Consider the following 17255-nt stretch of genomic DNA (forward strand, 5'->3'; position numbering starts at 1 on the left):
TAGATTTCTTTTCCCTGCATATTGCAGCATTAAAAGCGGGAGGACAGTGGGAACTTTGTAAAGGGGTGACTGGTGGCATTAGCTACGTAGGAAAGGAACAAGAAAGAATCTTGGGTTTGCAGTTCTAGTAATAGAATATATGTGTTTTAACTGCTGACTCTCACATTGCTTTGCATTGCATCGAATGAGTCTGACTTCAGTGGGGACTACTCTGAGCATCCAGAATTGAGCACATACAAGCATCTCCCAGTGCTCCAGTTATTGTGGCGTTTTCCCCTCCCTTAACTGAGATGGGGCTATTTGTATAGGTGCAGCATGCTTTTGTACAGCGCTCTGTTGTACATTAAGTATCTCAATTTCTTGCCAGTGACTTTCCCTTCTTCCCTTACAACTGAACCAGCTGGTTCTATGGTAATGAGTCCTTTTGAGCTGTCAGTGCGTTTATGTTTCCATTTACACTGCTGGCACTTTGTCCTGAACCTTCTCCCCTTCTGTCCAAATAAATTACTTACACTATCAAATCTGTCTCATTGTTCACTGCGGTGGATTCTCCAGATCCTCCCTTACTGAGTTTATTGCTCATTTTACAAAGGGTTCTTTCAGACTTTGGTAGGTATAACTAAATAATCCTTGTTAATTGTTGCATGAGTCAGAGAATCAAAGGGAAGGAGGAAAAGTCCTAGTTTTAATTACACGAACTCTCCCGCGGAGGGGTTTAGCTAACCTAGCGACTTCTTGTCATAGAGCCAGTTATAGTCAGATTCATTTTGACAGCCGGCATTTTTTCTGTATTAGCTGTGATCATTTCAGCTTCTGCAGCCATTTGTAACACAATTGATATTGACCAGAATAATTCTTTAATATAGCAGAATATTGTGCAGTGATTAGAGATAAGGCCAATAATAAGGAGTCTGGGAGCAAAGGGCAGGGAAGTGGGTGACCATGTTTGAAGATAGTACTGGTTTTCCATGAGAAGTCATTTTTCCAGTGGTACACAGAGGAAGGCCAAGAGGGCACAGCTGCAGCAAGGATTAGATACAAAGAAAAACAATAGTTCATAGTGAGGTTGGTCAAATAATGGAAGAAGGGTTACAGAAGACCCTATGCTATGAAAACGCTGCAGTGAAAAAGATGTTGCTTTACAGAGGAAGTGGAGGGCAAAGAACACCAACTTCTGTGGCTGATGGCTGGTTCCCATATACATTTGTAACAAAGACAGGTCAGCTTTCTGTGCTATCACTCTGGGCTTTGTCTTCAGTCCTGGGGCAGCCAGGTGCCTTAGTGAGTTCCTGATTAAGCACAGGGAATATTAATTTCATTAACTTGCTGTATCAGGACTTCCTGATGAATTCCCATCTTTCCTCATCTGCGCAAAACTTCCTTGCCAGCTGCACAGTTGTGTGAGATGGAATGGGTTTGCTTTCTACCATCAGCCTTGATGCCAACAACTGATAGAGTAATTGGTGAGACTGGGAATTCTCAATCACATAAAGGTTCTTCAAGGAAAATGATCATGCATCTCAATTAGTATCACTTATTGAAGGGGTCTGTGGACTGTATTGTGCTGGAGCTGAGCAGGTAACTAAACAGAGGAACCTTTTAAAACTTTCCTACCCGAACACACAGCATCATTGCATCCTTTTCTATAAATCTTGCAGTTACTGTGTTTTATATAACTTGGTCTCACATCATAATGGGAGAAAGGGTAGAAGCAACCCTAAAGGCCTGAGAAATGCACATTTAAAGCAAATGAATAAGTTTAGTGGCATTTGGGTTAGGCCTCAAGAGGCAGTTCTGAAGCACTCAGGCTCTCTCTGTGCCTTACGATTATTTTTCATTCCTGTGTTGCCAAATGATAGCATACACTGGAAGAAGACAAGATTGCTTGGGACATTGTATTACTAAACCACGTATTGTATTGAAGTCAATGGGTTGTTTTTTCACTAACTTGTATGGATCTCAGATCAGATCCTGTAAGAAGCTTAGTATACTTTGGAAATGGCATTTTATTTAATCAGGTTCTGCTTGTCACTTCCAGTTGGTGATGTCACCTAAAAATGAACACGAAGACTTAGATTTTGATTTTGTCAGAGGTGTAGCATAGATTGAGAATCTGGAACAGAACTGGAGAAACAACTTTCCTAGTGTTCCAGGGACTGTATTTCTTAATAGCATAGAAAAGTGGGGTTCATCTCTTTCCAACTGTGGAGCACTGTTTTCTGATAGTCTGAGTTTTATGGGTTTTAAGCTGCTAACTGTACACTTGGTTTTCATACTTACTTTTATGAGACTGCAGACCCTGGGAGATCCAAACACTAGGTTCAAAGCTTTCCATTTAAAGAGTTCAGCTGCTCCTGTGCTTTGAGGGCTGAAATATCTCTCCTGTATATCATTTGTAAGTATAAATAAGCAGAGAGCAGCTAGTGCTGTAACACCAGTGCTTTTAGGTCTTGCCCTCTTTTGGAGGCACTTTGTCACAGCTCTTACTTCATGTAACTCTCCCATTAGTATTCCCCACTGCATGCACATACTGTAAACATCATTTACCTTTCCAGGAGCAGAGTCTTGCTCTTTACTTTTGCAGAAGCAGACGCTATTGGCTTGTTTTCATTTCCCACCCAGGGTGCCAGTAAAACTAGTGATACGGACACAGCCCTCAACATGTGGTGATGGGAAACCTGCAACCCCCAAATTCATTTGTGTGTGCTTTGGTCTGGAGTGCAGGTTTCTAAATAGCAAGCCTTGTTTCCAAATGCGGAGCACACTGATTACTGCCTTTTAATCTCAGCATCTTTCTCATTTCCTGGTCGCTTATTATCTGAACTGAAGGTGAGGCTGAGTGTGCGTGTTTCCCTGACTCTTTGTAGGGTGCTGTACAGAAGCAATCTCTTCCTACTTCACCCAGACAACTTGTACAAAGGCTTTTTAGAGGTTTTGTGTGTGTCTAAGAGAAAAATTACAGAGTGGGGAGGGGAGAGGAGAAAACTTGAAAAGTGGATTCAGATAACATCTGAGATTTATCCCGTGGTGAAGCTAAGGAGCCTGGTGGTAATTTTGCAGTGAGGTTCTCTAAAGCCCCATGTGGATGACCATTTTATAATGAGGAGGATGTGATTGTTTGTGTGAGCTGAATTCAAGGCTTTTAGATCTCGGAGAGAGGCACATACTGTTTGTATTTCATATTACAGAGATCCTTTTGTAGGCACTGGGTGACTAAACATCTTTAAGCAGTTCAGCCCCTTTGAGATGAGAAGGATGTAGCAAGCATGGTTTTGAATGTAATCCAGTTATCTAGCCAGGCACAAACTTCTGGACTTTTATGCTGTTGCTTCTAGTGAAATACTTACACACAGGAGTCTTTGTAGTACTACTTACCGGAAATGTTGGCTCATGTCTTCCAATTTTCTGCATGGTTTTAGAGCCAGGGGGCCCAAATCACAGGTTATTACCCACCACAGGAAAAACAACAGATTCGCAGAGGCAATCTGTACCCTAAAAAGTGTCCACCTGGGCTGTGTTCTCCTTGGTCACAGGGCACTAGAGGTTGGAAAGGACCTCTGAGGATCATCTGTTCTAAACCTCTGTTCAAAGCAGGCTGCTTAGGGCTGTGTCTGGACAAGCCCTGGGTATCTCCAAGGACTGAGCCTTCACAAGTTCTCTGGGCACCTTGTTCCAGTGCTCAACCAACCTGACAGTGAAACAGTTTCCTTCTCCTTTAATGTGATTTTTCTGTATTTCATTTGTGCCTGTTGCCTCTCATCCTGTCACTGGGTACCCAGGATTTATGTATACGAATAAGATCCCTCTGAGCCATGAATCCCTTAAAAATGTCAAAAGAGCACATTAATTTATACTAAGTCAGCTCTAAATACTCCAGAGATAGAATATTTTGGAGAGAGTGGAACTGTCTTCCAGGATCCTCACTTTTTTTTTGTATTCCATAGCGTACACATTGCTATCAAGGTCTTTTCACACTTCGGGTTTTTTTGTGGCTACCGTAGTACGTGTTTCCCTTTTGTGCTTAAAAGCACATAACTTTTAAGGTGTTTTCCAGTTACTCCTGCCTTCATCCTTGCTGTTTCACCATGGAGAGGTTTAAACCACCACAAGTGTAAGGCCTGGTCATGCTCCCTCATTCTGTGCAGTCTAGCACAAGCGAATAAGTTTGTGGGAAGCATATGAGGATAAATTGTTCACCTCTTTTCCAGAGGAAATTAAAGAAAATATATGCAGCAATGAACTGGAAGCTTTAGTATGTGACTTATCACTTGGTTCACTTATTTCCATATCTGTGCTATCGCTTTCTTCTCCCAGATACAGCTCTTATTCAGTGAATATTAAAGCCGTGTGGACATTGAAGGAATAATGAGGTTCTAATGAAGTGGAAGAAAGGAAGTTTGTAGCAAAGACAAATGAACCATTGATTCCTCCATCAGTAACGTATGGAGTGAACTGACAAAAACCTCCTGACGCCATCTAACTTGTTTACATCAAATAATACCTTTTGAACCACTTTCAGTAGGCTCCAAATCTATTTCCCAGGCCCCCAGCTTCCTGGTAACATGACATCAGTGCAACAGCCCAAGCTGGTGATTATATTAAAAGAAGAACATAATGGGACAAAAGAACAACACTGTGCCTTGATCTTTTCCATTGATAAATTTAGAAATTGTAAAAGCTGAAGTAATAGTTGTAGTGAGGAAGAGAAAGATGATTTTATACTTACCTGCTGTTCTAAAAAAACAGTGTATAATTACTGTGGGAGGAAGAAAAATACATCTCTCCTCCTCGCTCTGCTACTTTTTCCCCTTCTCTTTAGTATTGAAATCATCCGGTTTAATTAAATCACCAGCCTATTTCTGCACAAAGGATGACATTTCATTAATGATGTAAGATGTGCATGAGACAGAATTAACCCAATTTTCAAATGGATTTCGATTTGGAAAGGGCAACGTGTAAAAATGTCTTGTAAATGTGTAGGATGAGCTTGTTGAGCAGCTTTCTGAAGGAGATGGGATTATAAAAGGATGAATAATTAGACAACAGTTCCTCTCCCCTCCCCTCAGTTTCTAACAGTCTTTTTGTAATGCCAGTTGATGGAAGTTTAGGTAACTGACATCATATATCAAGGACATGTTAGAAATAGAATGAGAAAACCAAAGTTCTGATGATTGCTAGCAAAATGCATATAGATACATAAACCTCTGTAATTTTTAGCTAAATAGTAGTCTTCAGTGCCTTTGTCAAAGTTACCATCACATTAATCTGTTCTCTTTTCAGGGGAAAAAAAATGCAACAAAAAGAAGAAAACTAGTCTCCCAAATATGAATTGAATCATTGCTTTTGGTAGCAATTTTTCTAGACACTTACTACCATGCTCAGTTGAGGCAGGAGATGTCAGGTCCCCCTTGCATGCAGATCATTGCTTCTCAAATCATCAGTATTTCTGATTAGTTCTGAAGTTCAGAGTACAGGCTGGATCCATGGGCTGTGGCCAGTGGGATGAGGTTCAACAAGGCAAAATGCCGGGTCCTGCACTTCGGCTACAGCAACCCCCTGCACCACTCCAGGCTTGGGGCAGAGTGGCTGGAAACTGCTCGTGGAAAAGGAGCTGGGGGGTGCTGACTGACAGAGCTGAACACGAGCAGCTTGTGCCCAGGCAGCCAAGAAGCCCCCAGCATCCTGGCCTGGATCAGCACCAGTGCGGCAGCAGGGCCAGGGCAGGGATTGTGCCCCTGTGCTGGGCACAGGTGAGGCTGCACCTCAAATCCTGTGTTCAGCTCTGGGCCCCTCACTGCAAGAGAGACATTGAGGGGCTGGAGCGGGGCCAGAGAAGGGCAACGGAGCTGGTGCAGGGCCTGGAGCACAAGTGTGATGGGGAACGGCTGAGGGACCTGGGGGGTTCAGATGGAGAAGAGAAGGCTCAGGGGGACCTGATCGCTCCCTACAGCTGCCTGACAGGAGGTTGTAGTGAGGGGGGGTCGGTCTCTGCTCCCAAGGAACAAGGGACAGGACAAGAGGAACCGGCCTCAAGCTGCCCCAGGGCAGGTTTAGATGGAGCTGAGGAACAATTCCTGCCCCAGAGGGTGCTCAGGCATTGGAACAGGCTGCCCAGGGCAGGGCTGCAGGCACCGTCCCTGCAAGTGTTCACACAGCGTGGAGACGAGGCCTCAGTGCCATGGGGCAGTGGTGGCCTTGGCAGTGCTGGGAATGGTTGGACTGGGTGGGCTTGAAGGGCTTTTCCAGCCTGGTTGGTTCTGTGATTCTGTGATGAGGCTAGAGCTCAGTTCCCGCTGCTCGCTGTTGCTTTCAAGCTAGGACTGTGATCTTGCTGTCAGTGGCGTGAACTGTCCCAGCACAAAACTCTTCTTATTGTGAATTTAGAAATACCTTTCTGATTTTTCCTTTGTAATTCATAGGAAAACGGGATCTTTTGAAGGTGTTGTTATGTGGGTTTTGTTTGTGTTTTTAACCTCACAGAGCTGGGAAAAGACCCCTTTCATTTCCGTGTTGCCAGAATTCAACTTTGATCAAAACAGTTCTCAAAAATCATTAACGTCTGAGAAGAAGGCCTTGTGAAGGAGGCAGTGAAGAGGTTTGAAACAGACCACACAAAAATCTGTTGATAATTTGGGAAGATAAATCTGCCCTCAAAGTGTGAAGTCATTTTTTTGCAGCTCTTAGGTATGGGCCAGTGGATGAAGGCACTAATCCTTGTTTGGCAACAGGTTTTTAGGGGTCAGGCTCTGAAGCTCGGAACAACTGAGCAAATTAGTGTTCTTATATTCTTTATTCATGCAGAAATGATCATAGGGTGATTTTGGCCAAGCTCTTTGTTGAAAATCATTTTCACTCTTGTGAGAGTAAAGGCTTGAGCTGCACAACTGGTGGTGGTGTCTGTGCTAAAGTAAAGGGACAGAGGTTCCCACTGTTCCAGCCGTCTGTTCATGTGATTCCTGGTCCAAAAGAGCATGCACTGTGTAACAACAAGATTTGTCAGCATAGATATCCTCTCCTAATGCTCAGAACGTCAGTCTTGACTACTTGCTTAGAAATGGGGGGAGGTAACCTTCTGCAGTAGGTGTGAAGACAGAGAATGAAATGTGTTTTGGAATTTAAGGTTTATATGAAAGGGCCCTTCTCCAGACCATACACACAAGGTTTGTGTAAGATGAGGTGTGTGCTTTTTTGATGGAGCATGGTGAAATGGAAATGGAGAGAGGGAGTCCTGGACAAATTTCATTTAACCTTGTTTCTGGAGTAAGGTTTCACCATGAGAAATTCAGAATTAGCAGCCCGTCTATCCTTTGGCATGGGGAAGCGTGGCCCTATAAGCAGGAACAGGGCTAGAAATGGAGGTCAGAGTTCACCCCCTGAGTTCAGGGGCATGGTGGAAAACTGAATTCTGAGCTTATATCTGACCGTACAAGATGATGTACTTCTATAGCTAGTCCTTTGATTTTTATACCCCCCTTCCCTCCTAGCTCTGGATCTCATTCATAGTTATGGGGTCCAGCTGCCTAGTAGAACATGGCTTTGGCTTCTGCATGGAAGGACTGTGCTGTGCATGCACTGTTCTTACTGGAACTTTTCTCTCTTTCAGAAAAAGGAATGCAGAAAATGAGCAACATCTATGAGTCGGCGGCCAATACCCTGGGAATTTTTAACAGCCCATGCCTGACTAAAGTGGAGCTGCGAGTTGCGTGCAAAGGCATATCAGACAGGGATGCCCTCTCAAAGCCAGATCCTTGTGTCATCCTTAAAATGCAGTCCCATGGCCAATGGTTTGAGGTGAGTGTTTAACAGAATTATTCTTTTGGTGCTTTAGTATGACATAGACAAACTGAGGCACAATTCAAGTGGCAAGAACAGTAAAGAGAAGAAGCAATTTGAAGCCTGTGGCATAATCTTGTAAGAGTGAAAGGAAATTCCCCATTAACCCTAACACATTTTACAACAGACTCTTAATGACACTTTGAACTTCTCTTTAGAATCTACATTAAAAATGAAGATGATTGTAGAAAGAAGCATCATAAAACTTCTCCCTTTAGGGCCTCTTGTTTCATAAAAGCTATGTAATAGCAGAGATAACGATAGTGGCCATCATGCATTCCAATCTAAAGAAGAAAAATGGTGTGGGGGAGAGGAGTATTTATTACTGTTAGCAAGGAATTTACATGGGGACGGAGCAGCTTGGTTTGCAAGTTTTGAGCATTACAGTTGAATTCACAGTTGAAGTTAGTAACTCAGACTAATACATTTTCCTTATCAATTTGCCTGGTATTGCAGATTGCATGCTTGATTAGAATCCCACTTTGTGTTGTTTTACCTAATCTTAGGAACCATTTGTTTGATAAATGGAAACAAGATGTTTCAGGGACATGCAAATTGTAAATAAATATTAGAATGGAATGTAATGTTTGAAATGAAATCTTGTGTGTTACTTTACTTGAAAGTTGCGCTTGAGTGTTTGTGGTTAATCAAGCTAAAAGGTGTGAGCTTTAATGGGAAGTATGTATGAGAAAATAGGAATGTATTAAATCCAGTTCATTTTGAGTATTCATCCTGCTTTTCCGTAGCTTCAGCATTCAGAATAAGACTGTGTTATCTATCAAAAGATAAGAATAGCTGTAAACATTTGCAGAAAACAGAATTCTGAATGGATTCTTTTACAATTTAGCGTTTCCAGACAAGTTTATCAGTCTTTGGGGATCTTGTTCTCGTTATTCCAATTATGTGGGTTTGTCTTATGGACCTCTGAAACTTTTTCCAGTGCAGGGTCAGCACCAGCATAGCAAAGTTAAGGTGTGTTTGGTGGCATTCTTCCTCGTTACTTAGTTGGCTGCTGTGGAGCCATTAGATAGGTCCCTGGTAGAAAAACTGCCTGTAAGTAGAAATAAAATGCTCACAATTGTCCTAGTGCTAGGATTGAAGGTGATTACTGAAGGTGATACAACAGTTAGCTCTAAAAAAGGTAATTCTAGCTAGCTGTGCAGAAAGGAGCTTTTAGCTGCACTCTATGTAATCATTCAAATGGTAGAAATGAACCAAGCAATGGATTAAATGTCAAAATTAGTGTAAGGTCCCTATTTGGAAAGCACAGATTCACATCTTTTGGGCCATTTCAGTTCTCTGAATAACTGGGTGCATTTCACACCATCTGTCTGTGGCTAGTTATGAGCAGGGTAAGTAGCTTTAAATGATGTGTTCTTATGTTGGAATGGAGATTCCCTTGGTATGATGTGGGGTTTAGTTCGGAAAGTGATTGTCTGAATAGAGTAATTTTGGAGGACAGATCTACTCACTGATGGGATTCTCATTTTTCATCAATTGCTCCTACTGTCTAGTGAAAGTCCAGGGTGTTCATTTTAAGATGGACAAAGAGTTTTTATCAATTCATGTTCCTATCAGTGCTGCAGAGCTAAACCAGCTCTGACACGATGAGCCTTTCCCTATTCTGTCCAGCACATCCATAACAGAACTTGCAATGAAGTTTCAATTGCTGAACTAAATTGAGCAGAGTCACTCAGGTATAGCCAAAGACATGATCTGGCTGGAAGAATCTTCTGCTGGTGGCAACCAATCATCCAGCAAGACCTGAGAGAGCAGACAGACTAATATTTTCCCTTTTGAAATCTGGTTACCGGGGAAGTGAGTATATTTAACATAGAAATCACCCAATGGCAATCCAAAGAGGAAGGGATCTGAAGAATTCTGCATCTGGGTTTAGTGACTTCATGAAATTGACTTAAATTTCCAAATATCTTAAAACCCCTGGAGGTTGGATGCTTCCAAATAGATTGCAGCAAAATCCTGTACTACTGAAACAATAGAAGCGTGAGCAGCAGGTTGAGGGACGTGATCCTGCCCCTCTGCTCTGCTCTTGTGAGACCCCACTTGCAGCGCTGTGTGCAGCTCTGGTGTCCTCAGCATAAGGAGGACATGGAGCTGTTGCAGCAAGTCCAGAGGAGGCCACGAGGATGCTCAGGGGCTGGAGCACCTCCTGTATGGAGACAGGCTGAGAACATTGGGGCTGTTCAGCCTGGAAAAGAGAAGCTGTGTGGAGACCTCAGAGCAGCTTCCAGTGTCTGAAGGGGGCTGCAAGGATGCTGGGGAGGGACTCTTCATCAGGGACTGTAGCGATAGGACAAGGGGTGATGGGTTCAGACTGAAACAGGGGAAGTTCAGGTTAGATCTAAGGCAGAAGCTCTTTCCTGTGAGAGTGCTGAAGCGCTGGCACAGGGTGCCCAGAGAAGCGGTAAATGCGTCATCCCTGCCAGTGTTCAAGGCCAGGTTGGACAGAGCCTTGGGCAACGTGGTCTAGTGTGAGGTGTCCCTGCCCATGGTAGGGGGTTGGAACTGTAAGATCCTGAAGTCCTTTCCAACCCAAACCATCTGTGATTCTATGATTCTACATGCATACTTATCACATAATCTGGTTGTGGGGAGGATTTATGAACATGTGGCATGTGGGTTGAAGGTGCCCAAGAGGCAGACATTGAGGTTTTTGTCTGTATATGGTTGTGCTCTTGCAAATGAGTGCTTTTGAAATGTGTGAAAGGTACTGAGGACGTAGTGCACAGGCCCCACTGGGGAGACCCACTGAAGCTGGTGGGCTCAGCCTGATGGGGTTGCATTGAGCACGCAGCTAGGACAGGAGGGATACAGCTGATCCCTGAAAGGGAGGAAACTGCTTATTTATCTTGGGAAAAATTTTGCTTAAACTTGTCAGCCTGCTGCTGAGAAGAATTCTTTTCAGTTCTGCAGCACTGTGTATGCGTATGTGTGTGCTTGTGCAGAGTATACCACCTGCATAGCTAAATATAGAATGAAAATACCCATGCTGTTGTAGAGTGCTGTTTCCAGAGATTTGGAAATGGCATATATATATTTTATTATTTTCTTTTTAATATGATGCTTTTTCTGGGTTTTGTTTGTTGGATTGGGGTTTTTTTTCCCAGTCATGGGAAGGGGTGTAGGTGTCATCTGGTCCAACCCCTGCTGCTCAAGCAGACACTTATAGGCAGTTGCCCAGGACTGCATCAGGCAGGTTTGAATGTAAGGAGGGGAGCTCCACAACCTCTCTGGGCAACCTGTGCCAGTGCTTGGTCACCCACACTGTTAAAAAGTGTCTCCTGATTTCCTGTGTTTCAACTGGTGCCTGTTCAGACAGCTTTCAATCCACCTCACTGTCTGCTCTTCCAGCCTACACATCAACAGCTCCTCTATGATGATCTTACAGGAAGACCATGTCAAAGGCCTTACTGAAGTCCAGGTAGACAATATGCACTGCTCTCACCTCATCTAATAGGCCACTCACCTCATCATAGAAGTTTGTCACATTGGTCAAACGTGACTTCCCTTTGGTGAAGCCATGTTGACTACTCCTGTTGATTTTTCTAATCCTTAACGTGCCTGGAAGTGTTTTCCAGGATTAACTGCTTCATCATCTTCCAGGACTCCAGCTGATATTGTCTGGCCTGTAGTTTCCTGGATCATTTGGGGATGGCCACATTACTCCTCAGGTATTCCTGCTTACCTTTAGGAACACATGCAGAACAGGGACAAGTACGCTAAGAAGCCTGGGTATTGAACCCAGTTCTGGCACGGAGATGCTTGTTGGCTTTTCTTCCTGCCTGGGTAGGTGTTTTGCTATAAACAAACCCACATGTGCACAAAGGCACACACATACCTGCCTCCCACATTCCTCTCTGTATGTATGTTGATGCTCTCTGAGAAGTACTATCTTGACCAGTCTGGACTTAAAGTGATACCTTATGTCTCTCAGCAAAATTGGCCGTTTGCTCCTTCTCTCACAGGAAGTTTGTATTTTCAGCCTCAGGTGACAGGGTATGATAGAGCAGAATTGAAGATTATGTTGTCCATATGTACTAAAAGGCTGAATTTTAGGTCTTCTGGCCTTAGTTTTAGGCAGGTACAGTTGCAGGGTGGCCAAATGTTGTACTTGTTAAATTGTTTGTTTAAGATGATCATTTGATGCCTGTTTTTCTGTATTAATTTGTATGTGTTCTAGGGGTTTAATTACTGAAATAAACTTTGGATGATGAATGACTGAGTGAAGTAGTGGAATCAGGCAAAGGTACATGATGATGAACTCCTTTGCTCTAGTGATTATATACCCACCTGCAGTGCGAATGTCCTTGTGTAATAAGTGTTAACTGCACCTGTCACTGCCATGTTCAGCTGAGATGTGCAAGTGCTGAAGTTCTCATCAACTATGTATTCCTAAGAAAGTAGTTTGGGCCTGTTCACAGGTTGTTAGCTGCACACGGCAAGTACATGTTACTTTGTGAGTTGAGTAAGTTGCCAACCTGCGTCTGGTCATACGAGATTTACAGGAGATCAGGAGGTGAATATAAGTTGATGTAGCTAGATGGAACGTGATGTCTCTGAAGGTGGTGAAGCACTGGAACAGGCTGCCCAAAGAAGTGGTGAATGTCCTGTTCTTGGCAGTGTTCAAGGCCAGGTTGGGCAGAGCCTTGGGAAACGTGGGCTAGTGTGAGATGTGAGCCCATGGCAGGGAATTGGAACTGGATGATGTTAAGGTCCTTTCCAACCCAAACCATTCCGTGATTCTATACCAGCGGAGCCTACCAAACAGGCTACCTAGGAATCAAAATATAGGATGTGCACAGTAATGCTCATTTGTATTTGCTTTTCTCCCTGGTCCTGCTCTCGTGTTTCATTTATGAACTGTTCCAATATCCTTCTTCTTCTGCCTTTTCATCCACCTCAGCTCCCCATTTCCATTCCCAGCATCTGCTGCTTTGTTTTGTTCCTCTGCATATTGGAAGACGGGGAAGATTCCCTGCCCCTTCCTAGCATGGGGAAAGGATCTGAAGAGAAGACCTTGAGGCAGACTTCAGCTACTTGTTTCCATAGATACCTGAAAGTGTCTCTCATGTTATCCATCTGTGGCTGTTACAGGCCACTGTGGAAGCCAACGAGCCATGAAATAGGGGAGTCTGTGGGTTGACTCTACTGAAGTGTTCCAAAATAACTATGAAACCACTGTGAAGAGCAAAACTAAATAGATAAATAAACCCAAATAAATATATCTTCAGTTCACGTAAGATGAACAGTCATAGAATTACAGGCTGGTTTGGGTTGGAAAGGACTTTGGAAAGATCATCCAATTCCAACCCTGGGCAGGGACACCTCACACTAAATCATGCTGCCCAAGGTGGTTGAATAAAGTAATATCATTTGTATTCTTTTAATTTTTCACTTGCTGATTCATTTTAAGGCCCTTGTTCCTGTATTGGAAGAGCCATTGTGAAAATTGCTGATTGTTTTCTCAATGCCACTTAGGACTTTTGTCTTCTGATTCGTCTGTGATTCTATAAGAAGGCACCCATCATGTTCTGTATTTTGAAGATTAAGCATATCTAACCCATCAAGGCACATGGATTACTTTGGATGGGTATTTGGACCATGTTTATTTCAGAACCTTTTAGAGAGGCAGTGCCAAAAGCACTGTCTTCCCATAGAGATTTTTAGGCAGCAATTTGGGATTTATTCTGTACTTTAAAGAGCTGCAAGGCTTCACAGTGGAGTGGTTTGTTGGATGTTTGGTGGCTTTTGGGATATTCTTGTTTTCCAATAATAGTCAATGGTAGAGCAGATTCCAGGTATGTCTCTTTCTGATTTCACTCTTAAAGATTTCAACTTGGTAACCAAACATCCTGTATAAAATGAACTGTAAGGAATGAGGTAACAGTAAGATGAGCATACCATCTTGTCAAGATTTTTCTCTGACAAAGAAAGGGAGTTACAAAGTTCCATTAAGTTGTTTTGCATCAGATTATGCGCGGTTTGCTTTCCTAACTTGGTGCTTGTAGTCTAGTTGATTGGATCCTCCTGCCCAGATCTCTCAGGTCTTCAGAGCACTTAGTCTTGATGTGTGCACTGCACATCTTGCAGGCTATGATCTGGTAGTGCAAGTTCAAGTGAAACTGGCCTTTGGACCTCAGCTGAAATGGGAGCAGTCCTTCTGCATTAATTTCCCAAGGAGTATTCCTGGAAGATGATGCTTAAGAGTCTACAGCTGCCGTTTGACCCCTCTTGTTCTAACTCATCAAGCAGAAAGCTGTAATTTTGTTTACACCACAGCAATGTGGCTGTGTGTAGTCTAGTGTATCCTCATCATTCCATACTGGACTTTTCTTTCTTCTTTTTCGTTAAGGGTACATTGATGCTAATGCATGCTTCTTTGCTCCTGACTGCTTGGTAACCTCTGCTGCTGCCAAGATGCTCTATTAGCTTTTGAGTTTTGCTGGTGGTAAATTTTCCTGAAGTCTTTCTATGTGGGAGCACATGACAAAGTTTGTTTTTTCCAACCACCAATGGAAGTCTGCAGGGTCACACTGAAGGCTAATTGAATCATCTCTCAATCCATTCTCAGCCTGGATTTATCTAACTGGATATTTTGCTTTCCAAGCCTTAGTCTTTTCGGAGTATCCTCTGTTCCAAGGACTTGGCTGTTGAAGAGCTCCTGGAATTAACTCTCTCAGGAGAAAGTTCTCCACATTCAGGGAATCGATTGGGAAGTTTCCCTCCATATCCTACAGAGCATCTTTCATTATATCCTGTTCAACTCCCAGTGCACCGAGTACATTTTTACAAACATGCATAAACACCAACCCTGGAATTGCATTTTGTATTACCTTTCTTCTTAAAAGAACAACTCTCTTCCTCTCCCAGGTATTTTCCAACTGCTTATGCAAAGTTAAAAGTCTGAAAACTAAAGGCTGCAGATCTTTTGCGTTGGCAAATACTTGATTATAAGCTGGTACTGGGAGTTTTTTCCTCCTGTGCTCAAGTCAGAAACATGAGCGTCATTAAGTGTTGATGAGATTTTTCTTATTACACTCCAGGTAGTAATAAGTGACTATTTATTTTAAATCTATTTTATAAGAGCTCTTTTTTGCTTTTATCTCATCCATTGCTGCTGCTTTCTTTTGAGCCTCCTCCTTGTCTCAGCATTTGAACATAGCCACAGTGCTTCTTTTCCTGTCTTTTTAAATCAAGTAGTCTTTAAACTTGAACTCACTTAAATCAGACAGATTGTCTCAGCTGAAGTCAAATACTGTCACACTGAGTCAATATATATAGGCTATCATAATGGTCCACTAGCTCAAACAGCAGTTGCTGCCTCTCTAGTGCAGCTTGTGAAACGTAATGCAGGCACAAAGGAGAGAAGGAGGAAACTTGCATTGTAGAATCTGTTTTTTTACTGGGACTGGTCAGGTTTGGATGCTTCCTCTCTTACCAGCGCTGTGGGATCCCCTGCCACAGCACCAGCAGCAGGCTGCCTTCTGACTGTATCTGTCCAACTAAATCTCTGCAGGTCCCCTGTCTTCATGTCATGGCAGAGGGAAGACTTTTTTATCGTAGTTTGCATAACTGAATAAAACCGAGTGTACTCCTGGGAAGTCAGGAGGGAGCACACATAGAGAGGTGGCAAAAGCTACCTCCTTTCTCCCTGATCCTGTGGCCTGGAGCATCTTCTACTGGGAAGATCTGCTGCTGGGACCTTCTGGACCTATTCCTGGAGCCTTCTGCCTAGTAAATCTGCCTCTGGAAGAGCCATGGAAAGAATCAAAAGACTTGTGGGATCACATAGTCATTTTTCCATGTTAGGAAATGGTTATCTGCTTAAAAATACAGTTTAATACTGTACTATCCTATATGAAAATCTGAACGACCTGATCTTGTTCACATCCTGTTTCAGTTTCCAGTGGGTCAGGGATTGTGGAAATGATTGAAAAACTCTGTTTCTTGTGACCAGTTTGTGCGCAACTGTACAACAGACATCTTCAGCTAGTGCGTGTCACTGTTTTTACAAGTGGCCCTATCCATGGCTCTTCCCATTTATACTTGTGGAGGAGAGAGCTGGGTTGGGTGCTTGGTTGCCAGATTTCTCTGTGCCTTTGCAGACATTGTGTATTGTGGCTGGTAGAAGCATCTTGAATGGTTTTGAGCTGCCTGAAAATTGTGCCTTCATCTCAACTGTTGAGTAGTTTGTTTGCAGGCAGGAAACAGCAAGAAAGAACTGGGAGGAGTTCTCACTTATTCTTGCGTTTATTGCATTTGGCCAAAATATGATGGCTGACAAAATACTACTGTTTTATTAATAAAAGCTCTTTTTTGCCTCAGAAACATGGCCCTTGAATTACTTCTTCCCCCTGCCCACTTGTGAATATTTCTTTGCTATTACTGCACTTTCATCAGGGTTTCTAATGATGTTAAGATGCGCTTGCAGATACCGCTGCCTGTTGGGTGGTTCTCAATCCATGCTTTTCACAACTTTTTCTCAGGGTAACTTTCCATGGAATCTGTGACTCTTAGACACTGTTCTCAACCATATTAATAAACCGAGAGTTTTCTAATATTTACTTTTTAAACAAGGTCAAACCTTGTAGTTTTGTTATATGAGCATCCGAAACAGGTTCATAATTCTCTGAGGAAGACACCAGGGAAAGGAAGGCTCCCACTTATTTGTTAACATGGGATGACTGGCTTGGTAATCTGTCACAGTTTTTATGGTTACAGAACAGATGAGAAGTTCTCTGTCACAACTGTAAAACTACATACTGGTGTATGGTATTTATTAGCAATAGTCTTTATATCACCCAGAGGGTCAGGAAGAGATATGAGGGCTTGGAGATACCTTCCTTTCTATGGCTAGCTTTCTCCTGCTGAAAGAAATAAGCCTTTCTTTCAAATCTCTAGCAGTAATCCCAAACTGTGCAAAAGAAAAGGGATACCTGATGTTTTCTGTTCACTAGCATTTAAGGACAACCTTTAAGCAGAATGATGGCCTCCTCAGGTAGGGGTGATTAAAGGGATGACTTATCATTGTTTTAATGTGGGGCAGAGACAAGGTAAGTTGGACTGAGAATATACAGGTGGTGGGAAACCTTTGGCTGTGGCTCCCTTGCAGGTCAAAATAGAAGAAGTGACGTCCATGAAGGATGAGTGAAGAAAGAGCTTGCTTTCTCGCCATTTTCCCCTCTTACTCAGGAGTAATGGGTTCAAACTGAAACAGAGGAAGTTTAGGTTAGATCTAAGGCAGAAGCTCTTCCCTGTGAGGGTGCTGAGGCGCTGGCACAGGGTGCCCAAGGAAGTGGTGAATGCCCCACCCCTGGCAGTGTTCAAGGCCAAGTTGGATGGGGCTTGGAGCAACCTGGGCTAGTGTGAGGTGTCCCTGCCTGTGACAGGGGGCCTGGAAC

The 17255-nt window shown here is 43.1% G+C and overlaps 1 protein-coding gene across 4 annotated transcripts in view; it reads left to right on the plus strand.

The window, feature by feature from the left end:
- The window catches only part of CPNE4 (copine 4), a 289357-nt gene that overhangs the window by 104679 nt on the left and 167423 nt on the right, over positions 1-17255 (plus strand). For all 4 annotated transcript variants that reach the window (XM_065665582.1, XM_065665585.1, XM_065665583.1 and 1 more), the window contains one exon: positions 7604-7791. In XM_065665582.1, the coding sequence (XP_065521654.1) occupies positions 7612-7791 (180 nt within the window). In that variant the 5' untranslated portion in view covers positions 7604-7611. The remainder of the gene's footprint in view (positions 1-7603; positions 7792-17255) is intronic.

This window comes from Lathamus discolor, chromosome 2 (genome assembly GCF_037157495.1).
Source record: "Lathamus discolor isolate bLatDis1 chromosome 2, bLatDis1.hap1, whole genome shotgun sequence".
NCBI lineage: Eukaryota > Metazoa > Chordata > Aves > Psittaciformes > Psittacidae > Lathamus > Lathamus discolor.